General features: G+C 32.0%; 2 protein-coding genes across 5 annotated transcripts; one reads left to right on the top strand and one right to left on the bottom strand.

Moving 5' to 3' along the window:
• Positions 1-363: 363 nt before the first annotated feature.
• On the bottom strand, positions 364-6,435 carry LOC110996358. Of its 2 annotated transcripts, XM_022263991.2 has the most exons (7): positions 6,192-6,435; positions 5,864-5,988; positions 5,650-5,734; positions 4,402-4,461; positions 2,832-3,007; positions 1,578-1,681; positions 365-1,028 (listed from the first exon to the last, which is right to left on the bottom strand). In XM_022263991.2, the coding sequence occupies exons 1-7, from the start codon at positions 6,271-6,273 to the stop codon at positions 830-832; spliced, it is 831 nt and encodes a 276-aa protein (XP_022119683.1). In that variant the 5' UTR covers positions 6,274-6,435; the 3' UTR covers positions 365-829. The 2 variants fall into 2 exon arrangements, with proteins under 2 accessions (XP_022119684.1, XP_022119683.1); XM_022263992.2 differs by lacking the exon at positions 4,402-4,461 and having other exon boundaries at positions 364-1,028.
• A 563-nt stretch (positions 6,436-6,998) lies between these two features.
• Positions 6,999-15,776, top strand: LOC110996357 (activin receptor type-1). Of its 3 annotated transcripts, none has more exons than XM_045628328.1 (12): positions 6,999-7,120; positions 7,549-7,663; positions 7,826-7,846; positions 8,062-8,247; positions 8,669-8,881; positions 9,023-9,120; positions 9,681-9,844; positions 10,109-10,294; positions 10,455-10,601; positions 10,870-11,051; positions 12,073-12,283; positions 12,597-15,776. In XM_045628328.1, exons 1-12 carry the CDS (start codon positions 7,060-7,062, stop codon positions 12,747-12,749), a joined length of 1,737 nt encoding a protein of 578 aa, XP_045484284.1. In that variant the 5' UTR covers positions 6,999-7,059; the 3' UTR covers positions 12,750-15,776. The 3 variants fall into 3 exon arrangements, with proteins under 3 accessions (XP_045484284.1, XP_022119680.2, XP_045484285.1); XM_045628329.1 differs by having other exon boundaries at positions 7,031-7,120; positions 7,552-7,663; XM_022263988.2 differs by lacking the exon at positions 7,826-7,846 and having other exon boundaries at positions 7,000-7,120.
• Positions 15,777-17,071: the final 1,295 nt, after the last annotated feature.

The following is a 17,071-nucleotide window of genomic DNA, read 5'->3' on the forward strand; positions in this document are numbered from 1 at the left end:
ATTGTAGATAATGTTACCATAAACTGATATTATTGTGTAAATGGTTGCGCTATTATCATTATGTCAATTTTCTATCACAAAGAGAAAAATCCCATTACTGGCAACACTGACATTTAATATTATTGTGGCATTCTAACGGTTTCACAGATGGTGAGGCTCTAGATATAATTAGCTTTTCTTTAATATTTGATAACGGATAACGAAAAATATGTACAACTAGATATGAACCCATTTTGGTATTATTTTTAGGGCTTAATATACGCTTTTTGAAAATTTCAATTTTTGGCTTTTAAGTTTGAATAAAGAGTGGAATTATACACATTTTCAATTTTTATTTATTTTATTTTATTTAATAACTCATACAATAGCAATATTTACAGCAAATACAATATTTTAGAAAAATACAAAAGCAACATTCAGTCTGGTTTTTTTATCATTAGAAACTAAATATTAACATAGAAAAATAGAAGTAATAAGTATAGATGGTTTGGAATTTATGGATCTAATTGACATGGGTTTAAATAAAAGAAATACATGATTTGACATTTAAAAAAATAAATTTTAGGTTCTGTCAATAATAAATAGCAGAAATTATAGAGCCAATACTTTAAATATTATAATTGTTTCTTTCGAATATTAGCTATAAATTCAATTGAAAACCATGTTATCATTGTGTTTCCTTTCACATAAGTATGACAATATCTTTATGTTGTCATATCAATATAAAATAAGTAGTTTAATTAATTCAATAATCAAATTTCCTAAAGGCTTACTGACTTTGGGATATCTTTGTCACTATCACTATAATCACACTAACACTATCACTATTTCACTTCTTGGCCCTTTCTCCGAGTTTAACAACCTTATCCAGGTTATCTTTAAGTGTCTTGAGCTGAAGCAAGACATTATCATCCATGAGAGAAAACGGAATGTAGGCCTGTGACTGTCGGAGCTGTTTCGGTTGTAGGGAAAGCATTGTACCATCTCGGAGTAGAATGTTGCAATTTGCTTTTTCATCAGGTTGCATTCTGAAATATAATTTATTATTTGCTACGAGAACTGTTACCATTGGTTCTTATTAAGCAAATTTTAATTAAAACAGGAACTTACTATAATGAACCTTAATTTAAACACAACTTAATTAAATAATGCAAGTTCTGTGTATTATGAGATCCACACAAAAACAGCTGTAAAACTTTCAGTGACGTCACACAATGGACTTATTTTTCATCAATAAAATTGGTGATTAGAGTAAGATTATTATGGCCATCATAAAATTCTATAAGAAGTTTCCAGTAGCAATAAAATATTTTTATATCGGTACATTACACCGAAAAAGCCGCGTACAAATTATTTGAAGTCTATTAGACATGAGGGTGTGCAATTATTTAATCAATTACCCATCTAAAATTCGCAATATTGATGTGTTTGACAAATTCAAAAAGGCAGTAAAGATGCATGTCAGTTGACTAAAATAAAGACGACTAATGGCGATATTAAGTTTCTCATGTAAATAAAATATTGTTTTTTGTAATGAGTAATAAAGTTCTTTTAACATTAAATTTCATGTTACTTACGCATATACACAGCTGGGTACCATAACAGGTGACCCAGACATCGACAGTACCATCTCTCCTTGTCGTGGCTGACGTAATACTGTTAACGGTGTGTGGGGAGTCACCTGGAAAAATTAAAATAAAGGTTTCATTAAACACGAGTATTATTCGGGCTTTGAAATATGACAAGGTAAAAATTCTTTCACAATACAAGCGCGGTCTGGTAGATAGTTATCACTACAAGCTAGAAACTCGCAACCCAAAGTCTTAGTTAATCTGTTATTATAAGGGTTTGTTTCATAATGTTCGGATAAGTTCCAAATAAGCTATTTATTACTTATTGGTAGGATAAACACTATTGTTGCGTTTCACGACTGCCCGGTAGCGCGAAATTTCTTCGGAAATTTTATCTTCCGAATAATTTGTGTTGCATAGCTATTTGGTACTTTATCCATACATTGTGAAACAGACCCTAAATATTATAAATCGGGTATTAATTGATCCATGAATGAAAACTAACTAACTCGGCAGCGTGTATTTTAAATTGTGACGGTTTGAGTTAGTAAGTTAAGTCATAAAAAATATACATACATCGGCCGCCAATTAAAATTATACGATAACAAAACGGCGTGTATGAAAAAAAAAATAATGGCGTTTCATCATCGGGCGTCGAGGCAGAATACGAAATTCCACCCGTATCACCTCGACGTACGCCGTCCCACAATTGGGCGTTTTTCAAGGCAGTTTTTGCCGCGCACCACCACTTTGTGGAACCAGCTGCCCACTGAAGTATTTCCGAACCAATTCGACTTAGGGTCAAGAAGAGAGCGTACCAATTCTTAAAAGGCCGGCAACGCACGAGAGTGTCCATGGGCGGCGGTATCACTTAACATCAGGTGAGGCTCCTGCCCGTTTACCCCTGTTCTATTAAAATAAACCTTTTCCAGTCTGGGCCTGAGAGTTCTGTATTTGTTTCATGATCATTACATACTCGTGAAAACAACACGCAAATACGTAGTAGAAACAACTAATATCACCGCATACACGAATTCAACTACGACCAGTCACCACAAGTAGCCCCCGTTCACGAGTATGACGCATGGCCAGCCATCGCCATATTTTCGGGCGAAAGACAACGCGACGCATGGACACCACTACGACCTTCAGGATGAGAGTGGCACTATGCCAACAGTGTATAAAGAGATGTATGTCTGTATGCAGTCTGCCTAGAAATGTGAGTAATAAAAATAATGATAAACATATTTGTGGACATACCTTAGGAGTTATAACAGGATAATTAACCCCAGCATTCCTATTAAGGGCCGGTGTGCGATACACGCTCTTGCTACGTCGCCGTTGCGTAGTGGCACGTGCGGAAGGCTTAGCAATTGAACGGGCAGAGGCATCGGCTGACCGAGACCGCCTTATGGAACGAGTTGCTGAAGGCGGCACTGTAAATAATAATTGCTACAGAACGTACAATTTACAGCAGCAAAAGATCTAACCATAATATAAAGTAACTGGATGGCCGAGCTTTGCTCGGTATTTTTATTTTTTTATAAATTGTGTTTTTGGAAATAATATATAAGTACGAATTACATACTAATAAAATGATGAAATATGAACACTATAGATTATAAGCATATTAGCTTAGATTATAAGCATTATATACGTTAAAGCAATTTAAAAAAATAGTAATATTATTCGCCGATAGACGTCAGGAAGATACATTTTTCAGTTTAAATTCGGACTACTCAAACACCATCTTTTTGTTATTTTCTATCATTTATTCCTAGCTATTTAGATCGATTTATCGTCCCCGAAACCCCCCGTATACTAAATTTCATCAAAATCGTTGGAGCCGATGCCGAGATTCCAATTATATATATATACTAGCTGACCTGGCAAACGTCGTCTTGCCAAACTACTACCTTTAACTCAGCGCCATCTGTTAGAATTGTATCAAATAATAAACAAATGTTAATGTTATCGTAATTTTAGTAAGGATGCCTATTTTTTTGAAAATGAAATATAGCCTATGTCACTCAGGAATGATGTTGCTTTCCAACAGTGAAAGAATTTTTCAAATCTGCCAAGTAGTTTCGGAGCCTATTCAATTCATACAAACAAACAAACAAAAAATCAAACCTTTCCTCTTTATAATATTAGTATAGATATATATATATACAAGAATTGCTCGTTTAAAGATATAAGATATAACTACTATACATTCAAAAGAACGTGGAGACATTTTTAGATCACAAGTTTTGAACAACAATATCTTACCTGTGATTATTACGGCATTTCGAGGCCTATTTTGATGTGATTGTGCGTTTGTTAACTAATTAATTTGATTGTACCGCTTTCTTGGCAAATAAACGATTTATTTATTTATAAATAAATCAGCAGTACTGCATAAACTAAAGTATCATTTATCTCATCATCCAAGCGTAGACACAAATTGACAAATCGAAACGAAAGCGTAACTTACTTAAATTTTATATCGTTTAGTATTTACCACAATCTTCTACCACTACACATACAATAATCTAATCAATGCAAAACGATAATAAAATTCAAAAACATTTATAGTAATAATGTATCTATCGTGCTAGGGTTGGTATTTAACAATTATATGAAACAATGTTTCAATAATTTAAAGTTCAAATTTGAATAACAAATTGTTCTTTTTAACTAGATAAGTATCAACATGAAATTTAATATTTAACTTTAATATAAATACCAAAACTAATATGAAGAACCCTCAACCTTAAACCTAAATATTCCAGCGCGTAATACAAACAAAGCATAGTTACTGACTTAGCGAAATATCAAATAAACTTACTGAATGTTTTCTTAACACCACGATCCCCGGATCCCTGGGATGAGTTCTCGGTGAGGTAGCCTGACCCAAAGCGTTAGTGGAAATTAATGGAATGATGTTAAGTAGTGCATGGCAAAATATGATAGAGTATCATCCTAATTAGCTAATAATAAATTATTTAAATTTCAACATACAGCACCAGTTGATTTTAGTATCACGCTTTTCCCACTTGACCTAATACCTTGATCCATTAGCACTCGTGATCAGAGAGATAGTAAAGCAACCTAATGTGTTGAAAGATTTCTTATTGACATTACTTATTTATTACTATTACGGGCATTATTGCCCAAATTTAATTTATTAATTAATATTCAAACAATTGAACTGGGTAGAGATACATTTATAAAAAAATTGAGCAAATATTTAATGAGTCTTTGATTAATACAATATTTAAGTATGATATATATGCATATAGCCTTAATTTTAGATTATGTAAGATTCACAGGCAAGATTTAGACTGAAGTGAGACTTCCGTACATCAAAAACATATTGAGTTCTGTGTCCAGGAGTGCTGTGTCCCGCAATCACTGAGTATGACCAAGGCCTAACAATGGTACAGGTTCATATAATAAAATTTGTAGTTCAAAAATTTAGACCATGAAAGTACAATGAACGGGCAGCAACTATCAGTATTTTATTGCCATTTGACAAAATCATAATATCAGTATTATATTATACTATTTTACTCTGTACTTTAGGTATCAACATTGCTGTGGCATTAAATCAGAATGATGTATAATGTATATGAACTATTAATAGAGAAAAGAGTATGAGAATGTTAAATATGTATAATAATTGGAATGAAAGAATATAGAAAAAACTAATCTAGTAGATTTTTTTTAGATTAGTAGACAAACAAAAGATCTACATACTAGAAATGACTGTACTATAAATGCAAGATTAATAAGGTATATTTAAAGAATAATTAAACACAAACATCTTATTCTACCAACACTACTTAAGACAACTAATCATTTTCTATTAATCTAAACTTATGTAAGTCATTATCATCAATATTGTGTTTGACGATAACATTCTCATGTTGAGAATTAGTGCCGAGTTTTGATTCACATTAAAAATAATATACATATGGGAGAAATACTCAGTCTCAACTCCGCACCTTACCCAAAAAAGCTGTATGAAAGTATAAAGTGAACAAAAATGCTTGTGAAATTGCAGTATGTTTTAATATTAAGTAAATAAGCATACCATCATCATTTGATGCAGCACGGCTTGATGCAGTCACTCTTGATGGTCTGGTGTTTGTGGGCTCTTTGAGAAGGAGTTCATTTTTCTAAAAAAAAAAAGGTTTCATTCATATCAAAAGATTATAACTTGATTGATTTCAAACTAGTCTCATATTAGCCATTAGCCAACGCTAAATTTTACATGACATATTATCTGTGTAAAATAAAATACTTACCAATTGACCCAAAGTCTTTTGCAAGTTTGCTGCACTTATTGAGCCCAACAATATCTTAAAAGCAATCTCAACACATCCAATTTGCATTTGAGCTTGTGAATCTATTTTCGTCTTTAAGTCATTAGCTGTAAACGTAGGTATTAGTTATTAGTAATCACTCCATTAGGACACAATTATCTATTACTTTAAATAAATTTAAATCTATTCTTTGAAAGGCAGTATATCGCAGATATGTTTTTCATTCACACAATGATTGCTATATCACACCACTGCAACAAAATCAAAACACTTATTTATCAACTAATGGAAATGTGCATAATAATATTACATAGTTTTTTTAATCTCCTAAGAGTATCATCGGAATCGACATGTTTCTCCTGTTTTTTCACGGGTCGCTTGGTTCTGGGCATTTTTCTTAAAGTTCACTGTATATTTCGTAATTAAAACTGGTATGGGCGACTACTGAACAAAGCTAGACGATGTAAATTATTTTAATAATTTACTAACAAAACCTTTAAAATATAGGACTGAACTTCAAAACAACTTAACTAAAAGCAACCGACATTTTTGAATCCAGTCATAGTGTATAGAACTATAGACCATAGCTAATAGAGGCTAGAGCACTCCAGAGAAGTGGGATTTGGTAATCGAATCGAAAACGCTATTGTCGAAATAGTATCTTAATAAAAGCAATACATTATAATATATCAATATTATAATTTTAATGCGAGTGTTACAAAAGCTTGTTAGACCTTCTTTCAATGTAAGTTAGATAATTGAATAAAAATGTTCTTTTTGCAAAAAATAAATTTGTTCAATTATTTTAACGGTTTTATAAAGTCTTTATATTTATGTTTATAATTAAAAGAATAGATATTAATATAAAATAAACAACCTTTATATATTTTTATCATCTACAAGAAATTGTTACTTTGAATACTAATATAATCTCGCAGGACTTTCAATTTCTATATATTTTTTGAACGAATGTATGGAAGTTATGCAACAATCACGTCCTTTTAAAATATAAATGGCACTAATTTTGGTTTTGTTCATTAAATTATTTAGATATAAAATATATTTAATTGAATAAAAGTATTCATTTTGTTTTTTTTTACAGTTTTGGAGTTTTGAATAAATCATAATAATAAGTGGTTGATTTGATTACTTCAGAGCTTTGTTATGATGAGTAAAGAATGGCGGACGTTGTCATTGTAGCATATTTATACACATTTTTATTTATAAGTGCTGGTTATGGTGAGCAATTTTATTTGTAAAATATGTCATTTCTTTTGCTAGAAGGTACTTAAAATGCGCGAGGAAGTGTAGTGCTTGTATTACCTCGAAATTCGTGGGAAATGGGAACATCCGCGTCCTCCAGCATGTTTTATTATTGTTTTTCATTACGTCGTTTTAAGAATATTTTTTCTTTAACTTTTAACTGAGACCTACATCCATCTTTTACAGTTATCAGTATTTATTTGAATTCATTAAAAATGCAAAGATGAAGTAGGTTTATTTAAAAGAAAATTGTGAATGTTTTCATATCATTATAATGAAAATTGCCTGATCTGTAGATAAAAATATTGAAATGGGACGTGTTGATGCTAAAGAAACATGAAATATATCCATATCATATTTGTATGCAACAATTGCCAAATACTTTTAAATTGACATCTTTGCAGCAGGCCTCACAGGTTTGGACAATTTTGAGGATGATGGCCTTACAAACATACAAAACCAAGCAGACAATCTCCTGCTTGATGACACACTCGATAAAAAGATGGTGCACCACCCAAGGTAAAAAAAATCTGTATATGCAAGGGTTTAATCAAGTGCTTCTACTTTTCATAAATCTTTGTCTAATACCTTCGAATTTGTTGATAAGGACAATTTAAGTTCTCTATATCTATTTAATAAGTAAAAGGAATGTTTTTGTTTCTTTATGCCTTTGCTGCTTAGGAGAAGAAAGTTTCAGAAGAGGTATGTTTTTAAGCTTTATTAGTAGTAAGATATTCTAATAAAATTAATTAATCATGTTATACACGACTACTAAGAAATATCACATTTAAATTATATCTCCAAGTTCTCATAGTTTACTTTCACATATACAATATTAATATCTGTGGTTTGTTCGGTACAGGGGTGCTACAGCTAAGGCTTATAATTTTATATCTAATATATTTACATGTCCATAGGTATAAATGCCATCAATGTGAATCACCAGACTGTGATGATTCCACACAACAAATATGTGGGTCTGCACTTTATTGCTTCAAGTCGACTGTCAGAGCATCTGATGGTGAACTTCGATATAGTAGAGGCTGTTCTACAAGACGAGATCACTATCAATTCACCTGTCATACTAATCAACATTCGCAAGGGTCTGTATTTTGACTGTTTTTAAAAAAATCAATGTTTACTTTGTTTTTGCTTAGAGATACAATCTTATGAAGAATTTGTAGGTTTCTGATAGAGGTTTATTTATCCTAGTAAAAAGTATTTGTTTTGAGTTGAAAAGCTGAATAAGCTAAAAGCTAAAACTATGAAGGCAACTTTACTGAATAACTTTTCCTAAAACAAATATTAATATGAATTACATTGTTGTTATATCAACTGATGCAATTAGACATTGGTAAGGATTGTTCGAAGACTTTAAAGGATGTTTCTTCTATTAATGAGCTCGTACCTCTTTTATAGGTTGGCTAGTGTCATAAAAAGTTGTTTTTATGTTTTCGCTAAAAGTTTCTGCTGCTTTTTAAAAGATTTTATTGCATATTTTTGAATGCCAAGTTACATTTGCAGGCCTCGCAAACGTCACGCTGGCCAGCTAAACATTACCTGTTGCCAAGGTGATATGTGCAATAATGGTAGCTTTCCTGAACTGTCACCTGCTGACACCGCAATAGAACCGCTAACTACAAATGTTTGGAAACTATGGGTCAGCGTGTTGGCTTCTGTGGTCATTATCAGTGTTATAGCCATTATGGCTATACTTGTATTAAGGAGGACACACAGGTAACTGCTATATGCTTTCAGTACAGTTATAAGATAAAAGATAAATACATAACGATACTACATATATGTATAAAAAAATTGTTGACTAACAATGATTTAAAAGAATTATTTTTAAAATATAATGCTTGCAATTTATTTCAGATTGAGAGTGCTTCAAGCAGCCCAGAAGTTAGGAAAAGATTTTAATTACTTTTCAAACAACACCTACAATATGCCGGTTACCAGTGCATTTTACGAAGGTATTATCTTTATCCCATTGCATATATTTTAAAAAATCCACCAATTTTTGCTTGAAACTTCATTAAAATGGTAGGTTAAGACTCATCGGAATGTTGAATTTCCTAAAAAAAATATATGTAATGTAAAGCAGTGGCCTTTGCTTATGTATATTTCAAGACTAGTTCAGTCAGTTCAGTCAGTTAAGTTTCAAAGTTAAAAGGCTAGCATATTATGTTCAGAGGCTAATTTGTGGAATCTATGGTTGTCCTTTTATGTTGGCGCAAATTCTAGAAGATCAATTGAAAGTAAATTGGAGCCGTCAAACCATTTTTTCCGTATGTTGACATACATATTTGATAGTACTAAATACAAGACTATGACTTGAGACACAAATTAGAATATGGACCTTTGATTTTTCATCTTATAAATATATTAAAAATATTTTATCTCATTTGGTTCAATCAGAAGTTACATTTGGTCACTTATTTTTATGTTCGGTAACCATTAGTACTGCAAACATAAAGTACTATATACTTTACATAAACTATCAAACTAAATTATAATCCAAATGTTAATTAAGGTATGGAGGGTTCCACCAATGCAGTAAGAGCAGTAGCAGCTGGTGATTCCACACTACGGGAATACCTGGAGACTTCCATGAGCAGTGGGTCAGGCTCCGGTCTGCCCTTGATGGTGCAGAGGACCCTAGCCAAGCAAGTAACGTTAATAGAAAGGATAGGAAAGGTATGTGGTATTTAAGACTTTTAATTACCTAGAAGTTTTAATAATAGTGTAATTAATGTCCTGAAATTTGATGTGTAACTATGTACACTGAAACAATTATTATTTCTCCGGTAATCGAACTTGAGTATCAAGTATTATTTATTGTCAATATATATATTCATCAAATTCATAATCTGTGATTTAAACCTAGTTTTTTTACTAACTAACTGATATGTCTATTTTTTATTGAGTAAATAATAATTATTTTATGTTTCATAATTCCAGGGTCGTTATGGCGAAGTATGGCGTGGCTCGTGGTACGCAGATAGTGTGGCTGTTAAGATCTTTTTCTCCCGGGATGAGGCCAGCTGGAGGAGAGAGACTGAGATATATAGCACTGTCCTGCTTCGACATGACAATATATTGGCTTATGTTGGAAGTGATATGACTAGCCGGAATAGTTGCACGCAGGTAATATTTTTTTAATATTAAATATTAAACTCCTTAATTAACAACAATTTTATATACCAGGTGATCAGCCTGACATGTGATGACACCTCGGTTAAAAAGGATACTTTTGCCAATACTACTTTTCAAATGAAAATGTTTTACAGTAGTATTTCTTTTCCAGCTCTGGTTGATAACTCACTTCCATCCATTGGGTTCACTATATGAGCACTTGAGTCGGACAACTTTAACCCGACATCAGATGATGGTCATCTGTTTGTCTATTGTTAATGGCTTACTGCACCTACATACAGATATACATGGCACACAGGTTTGTATATGATTTCATAATATCAATAAAATCAATAAAATTTTGAGTAAGCTCTAAATTTTCTCCTGTATGTCAAAGTATGATTTTGACATATGGAAGTTGTACTTAGTGCATAGTTTTTAGCCTGATTTTTTTATTTATTTTTGATAATTAATAAATAATTAGCTTAATTCTTGGGTAATAAAATTTATCCAGTTGGCCCGTAACCTGTAAAAACCTGCAGTATCAGTGTGTTAATAATAGTATTAACATAGTTTTTTTTTTTCAGGGCAAACCGGCGATTGCTCACCGCGATATAAAATCGAAGAATATCTTAGTTAAAGTTAATGGGGAGTGTTGTATCGCTGATCTAGGGTTGGCAGTCACCAGGCATCATGTCTCCGCAGGGTTGATGCACAATCCACGCCAAGGCACTAAGAGATATATGAGCCCTGAGATGCTGGATCAATCGTGAGTTTAATTTATTTCAATAATAGTACAGGCACCAAACCACAGAAGGGTTTTTTAAAAAAGTAATTATTTATTTATATAAAAATTAATAATTGAAAACAGATTGAACCGAGAAACAAAATTAACGTAAGTGTTGGAAAAATAGCCTAGATATTGTGTTATCATAGAAATAGAATATATTGCTTATTAAGATCTTATTGACCAGTATTGTATAACGCTTCACTTTAAAACCTGGGTTTATAGATCTAGCGTTTATAGGTTCTATATGTAGAATATTTGTTAGAAAAATCTACTATTAAAACTATTTAAAAAAAACAGTTCTGTTTTCAAAATTGGAATAGTATCTACCTATTGTTTTATTAAAATCAAATTAAATATTATAAGATTAGTTCCAAATACGGACACGGGGCGCTGCTCAAGTTTTTTCACAAAACATTAGATGTTCAACTGTTTTTAATTGTTTGATTGTAGCTTGACTTAATGTCTGATTTATTAATGATAATGAAAAAAAAATTTATAATAATAATTTAATATAGGTAGGTATATTTGGCAATACATTGCTACAAATTAATAAAAACACTAGTTATAATCAAAATTGTATTTTTTGTTGAAGGATATACTTATAATTCATTTTGTAAACAGATATAAATATAATTATTATTGCAAATAAAAGTGAGTTGAAATGATGTTATGAAGTTATGTCAAATTCAAAGTTCTAATAGAAACAATTCCTAAAAACTTACCTATTAATATGACATGTTAATGTTTGTAATATATGACATAAAAATTAATATGATATTTGCATGATTATTTGCATATGGCGTATCTATCTAATTGTACCACTACATAAGCAAATAAACGATTTAATTTTATTTGTGCTATGGGTGAACGATCCGCTCCCTCCAGTTTAGCAAAATTCAAATGGTGTGGTTCAATATTAAAGTCAAAATGGATATAATGGTCTTCAATCCCCGGTTGAAAACCTGCATACATTTTCATTCAAGTATAATTTTTATTTTAGTATGAACCTCCAAAGCTTCGATTGCTACCGCAAATGCGATATATACGCGTTTGGCTTGGTCCTTTGGGAGGTGGTGAGGCGGGTTTGTCCAGCTGCAGAGCATCGGCCGCCATTTTACGAACTGGTGGGACACGATCCCAGTTTCGAGGATATGAGGAAGATTGTATGTGTGGAAGGTGCGAGGCCTGAACCTCCTGTAGATAGTCATCCGGTGAGTTATTTTTTTTTATTGTAACTACAAGTTTTGAAACTTATTGTAATATAATAAAAAAAGAATACATTGGTAATATACTCATTCCATTTAAAAAACATAAAAATTTGATATTTTCTAAGTAAAAAATAAAAAATAGCTAACCAATTCTGAAAAGGCCGGCAACGCACTTGCGAGCCCCCTGGCAATGTGAGTGTATCATTTAGCATCAGATGTGCCTTCTGTATGTTTGCCCACTATTGCATATTTAAAAATATCCTAAAGAACAGTTTTCTATAATCAATAATTTTATTGTTCAATTAACTAATTTCAGACAATGATCGGTATGGCGGCCATAATGAGGGAATGCTGGCATCAGAATGCATCGGTTCGACTCCCGGCGTTAAGAATAAAGAAGACACTACTAAAATTAGCGGCGAATGACAACGCGATACATTTGGACGAAGATAATGAGGTATCTGTGTAAGAATTAAAATTGGCTTTATTATGTAAATTTTCTCAATAAAGAAATGGTCTTTAAATTGAAAGCATGTTAAACTTTGGTTTTGCTCACTAGATGGCATTACTGTTCAGTTATCCTTAAAAGGTTAGTCTGGGTCTTACTAAGGAAATGTCAATTGTCAAGCCCATGATATTCGAGTGACTTACCCTAATATTATTTTGACGTTTAATTTTTTTTAATCTTGAAAACGACGGTGGTGCCATCTGTTTTTCTGAATCAAAAGTAAATTTTATAAGTGCGACGAAAGTGAAATGTACGTTTTTTGACCATAAAGGGCCTGTCAAAGACTTTAGTTTTAAGTGACTGAGAAGGGAATACAAATTAAACTAATAATAAGCCGCCTTCATAGCTCATATATTTAAGTCAAAAAACCTATCTCTTATCAAGATACTTAATCTGGTTTTGAATATTGTCAAATTGTCTTATGCAAATTGAATAAAGAAACTCCTTTTTACTGAAGATTTATTTTAATGTTGTTCATCTGAAATCATAACAATTTCTTTTAACTATTACAAAATTACCTACTTAAAATAAATATTTGATTAAGAAACAGCGTTCAAAAATAATCTATCTATAAAGTCTACCTAATGCAAATTTACTTCGAATTTAACTTAGTTACCCTTACATAAAAAAAATTGGTTGCCTGTAAAGTCGGTATACGGGCGAAAGTTTTACGTGACAACGACTTTGAGTGGTAAAACAGGCGCCTAAGCGAAATAGAAGCGCAAGACATGAACCGGTGTGTATGCCTATCTCTCTCACTCTCTTTCTCTCGCTCTGTCTCTCTCGCTCTTAGGCGGGCTAACTGTGCTCGAGTGGAAGGGACGCGTGCCTTTCACTTTTTATGTCTGTCTCTCTCGCTCTTAGGCGGGCTAACTGTGCTCGAGTGGAAGGGACGCGTGCCTTTTACTTTTTATGTCTGTCTCTCTCGCTCTTAGGCGGGCTAACTGTGCACGAGTGGAAGGGACGCGTGCCTTTTACTTTTTATGTCTGTCTCTCTCGCTCTTAGGCGGGCTAACCATGCCCGAGTGGAAGGGACGCGTGCCTCTCACTCGCTCTCATTGTGAGCGCATAACGTGAGCGGAGCGTAACGCAGTTTCTTGAAGTGTCACCCGGCAAACCAATTTATAAGACGCTGTCACGTCAAAAATACTTTAATTTTTGGTATGTGGACTCTGATTCCGCACGTAGACGCTCGATAGGTCCGTTCGTAAAAAATGTGTACGTTGTACGTTTAACTTTATTTATACCGCCGAAAATGAAATAGGGATGACGAATTTTGTATGCGATGCAGTAACGTAATACACATAACGTAAATGATGTGGTTTCAAATACTATTTATTACTAATAACAAATACAAATTCAACATGAATATTTAATATTTTTGTAGCTGGGTTTAAAACGAAGTCGGGATCGCCTTTACTATTGAGATGTTTTTGTTGTTTTTATTTTATTAATTAAAAATTAACTAAGAGTACAAAAACACCAAAAAATCACTAAGGGTGCCTGAACTGTTACACCATAGTACAAATTCTTTTTTTCCTTTTTTACTAAAGAGTTTAGAGAAAAATAAATAAAAAATCTCAATTCAATACAATAACAACATGAATCAGAGACTTAAACTTTTACCCTTTAAATAAAATAGATGGCGCTGTAATTTTTTTTAGATGATTTAATTTTTAAACTCATTTGTGTAAATTAAAAACACTTGTAAACTGCAAAGTTTAACCAAAATAACTCAAATCTATTTACATCACAGTAAACACAGTTTGACAAAGAAGAATCTCCTAGTTACAGGAGGATAAACCTGATTTAGTTTGTATAATGGTTTTAATTAAGAGATGGGTTTAAAACGGCCATTCATTAGATAATAAATCAAAGTGCCGAGTAGTATTTAAAATTCATTACATATGTAAATACACATTGTATAGTGTAACATTTTGTAATATAACATTTTAATAGCTGATCCTACAGAATATCTATTAAAAGGGGAGTTTATTTTCATTTATAATTAAAATCTTCCAAAATATTTATGTCTGGATTCCTGAATATTATTCCTGTGGGATCAGTTATTCTCGGATATTCCAATTCGGAATACTTAATTGTATAGTTGGTGCGTATTTTTTCAATCGTATACGTAATATTGTATACGCAGACTTTATATCATGCAACACACAAAAAATATTCGAAGACCTGATTCGAACCCAGACTACAGTGTTTCACATGTAACTTCAAGAATCTTACGATTGAAAAATAGCACATAGTATAGTTTGTAAATTGTAATATACTACGTAAATCTCATCGCAGCCTTATATAAGGTGCTAAAACATGTACTTTAATGTAAACAAGTGTTATTTAATGAATCTCGTGCACCTTCAGTAAACTCGCAAAAATTTATTTCCCTTCTAGATTTACAATTTAATGAAGAAAATTTTGAAATAACATCAAACTAAATGCAAAAGTAAATATAGAATTTCTGAAGGTGCAATTTGCTAACCACTTGTTAAATTAGCACTAAAATTTGTTAGTTTTAATTGTTAAAAGTGTATCTTAATATGCATTTAGTTTAAGCTAGTAGTAAGAATTAAAAATCTCTCTGAAAACCAATTCCAAAATTGAAATCAATAAAAAACATTTGAACTTTAAAATGTGACTAAATTCAATAGTTAATGTATTCTTTTTTTATATTGAAATTCGTTTTCAAAGAAAGTTTATCGGATTGATTCAAATTATGATGCCATATATTCGTATAATCTGTGCTCTTGTCATTGTCAGTTGTCAAAATCTTTGACTGCTGACATTTATAAATATATGGTCTATAGAGAATTTGGTATCTAGCACTTAACTACATATTATGTTCCTTTTATGAACCAAAATAATTGCTAAAGATGAAATTATGCATTTTTGACTCTGCCATATTAGATCAATGAAAAATGGAGTTCTCCGCCATAGACAATAATAAACCATAGATGATAAATTGATCTTATTAAACAAATATATTTCCATTTGAATATGTTGTGTTCACATGTAAATATTTAGTTTACGTTTGCGTCGGATTATAAGAAATAAAATATTTGTCTATATTTTTTTTTATTTTGAAATCCTTTTACAAAAATATATTAGCACACAATGAAGTCGTTATGTCTTCGTTTTTATTTAGTGAATTTAATAAAATAAAATATTGTTTTTTTTAAATACTCCAAATCGATTTCAAAAATAAATCCTTTAAGGTCCTAACTTTTTCAGGTGTACTTAAATGTATTAAATATGACATACCATATTATAGCATTAGTGCAATCAGTGTGTGACTCCCATCCCTGAGTTCGTAGGTTTGATCCCGGCTGTGCAACAATGGACTTTGTTTCTAATTCTAATTATTTGTTTCTAATAAATTTATGAACAATAATTGAATTGAAGAAACCCCAGTTTCTAAAGTAGTATGTAGAAGCAAAGTTAACAATATCTTTAATATGGCCTATAATTTTAAGCAGCAATAACCCACAAGTTCTGGTATTAGCCACGGTTCAAATCTAGGACCTTTGCTATTTCTATAATATGAAGGTTTATTAACGGTCTTTCGAGCGTTTTTAAAACTTCTATTCTTATCATTTGCCGACGGCGTTAATATTTTTAAAGACAGACACCGACTCTGTATGCAACTAGATTTGGATAAACTACTGTATTGGAGTGAATTAAACAAACTACTTCAACTATGACAAATGCGTAGTCATGACATGTGCTTCTTAGAATAAAATACGCTGCGACTATAGCATAGGATCAAAATTTGTTAAGCGCGTTGTAAGTCCGCGACCTGTGTTTTGTTTGTTTCAGATCTCAGTTTGCCCGACAGTATAACTTGGGTGTTCTCCTCATTAGTCAGATCAATTTTAAAAAACCATCTGCGTCATATCGTCCTATAATGAAAAGTATTACAGGGGAATGATCGAAAGCGTAGAAAGTTCCTTAAAATAAAGTACAACTTTTTTTCCTTATTACCCTACGAGTTTCTTGAATTAAGGGATTTTTAGGGCAACCCTCACTAGACCTACATAGTGTGAAGCTTTAATTAAATTTGTCTTAAGTATATATATAGAAACTAAAAGCGCACACTGGCCGGAAAACTATAAGATTGTATTTTTCGGACAATCATCACCTCCGCCGGAAACATAACCTTCTCGCTGTCTATTCTACTCGCACAGTCAACGGGGATCGCCTTTTCGCAGCTTAATGGTTAAAAAGTTTGACGCTAAAATTAAAACACGCTTTGATTTTAAAACTTTATTTAT

Source organism: Pieris rapae, chromosome 5 (assembly GCF_905147795.1).
Source record: "Pieris rapae chromosome 5, ilPieRapa1.1, whole genome shotgun sequence".
NCBI classification, from domain to species: Eukaryota; Metazoa; Arthropoda; class Insecta; order Lepidoptera; family Pieridae; genus Pieris; species Pieris rapae.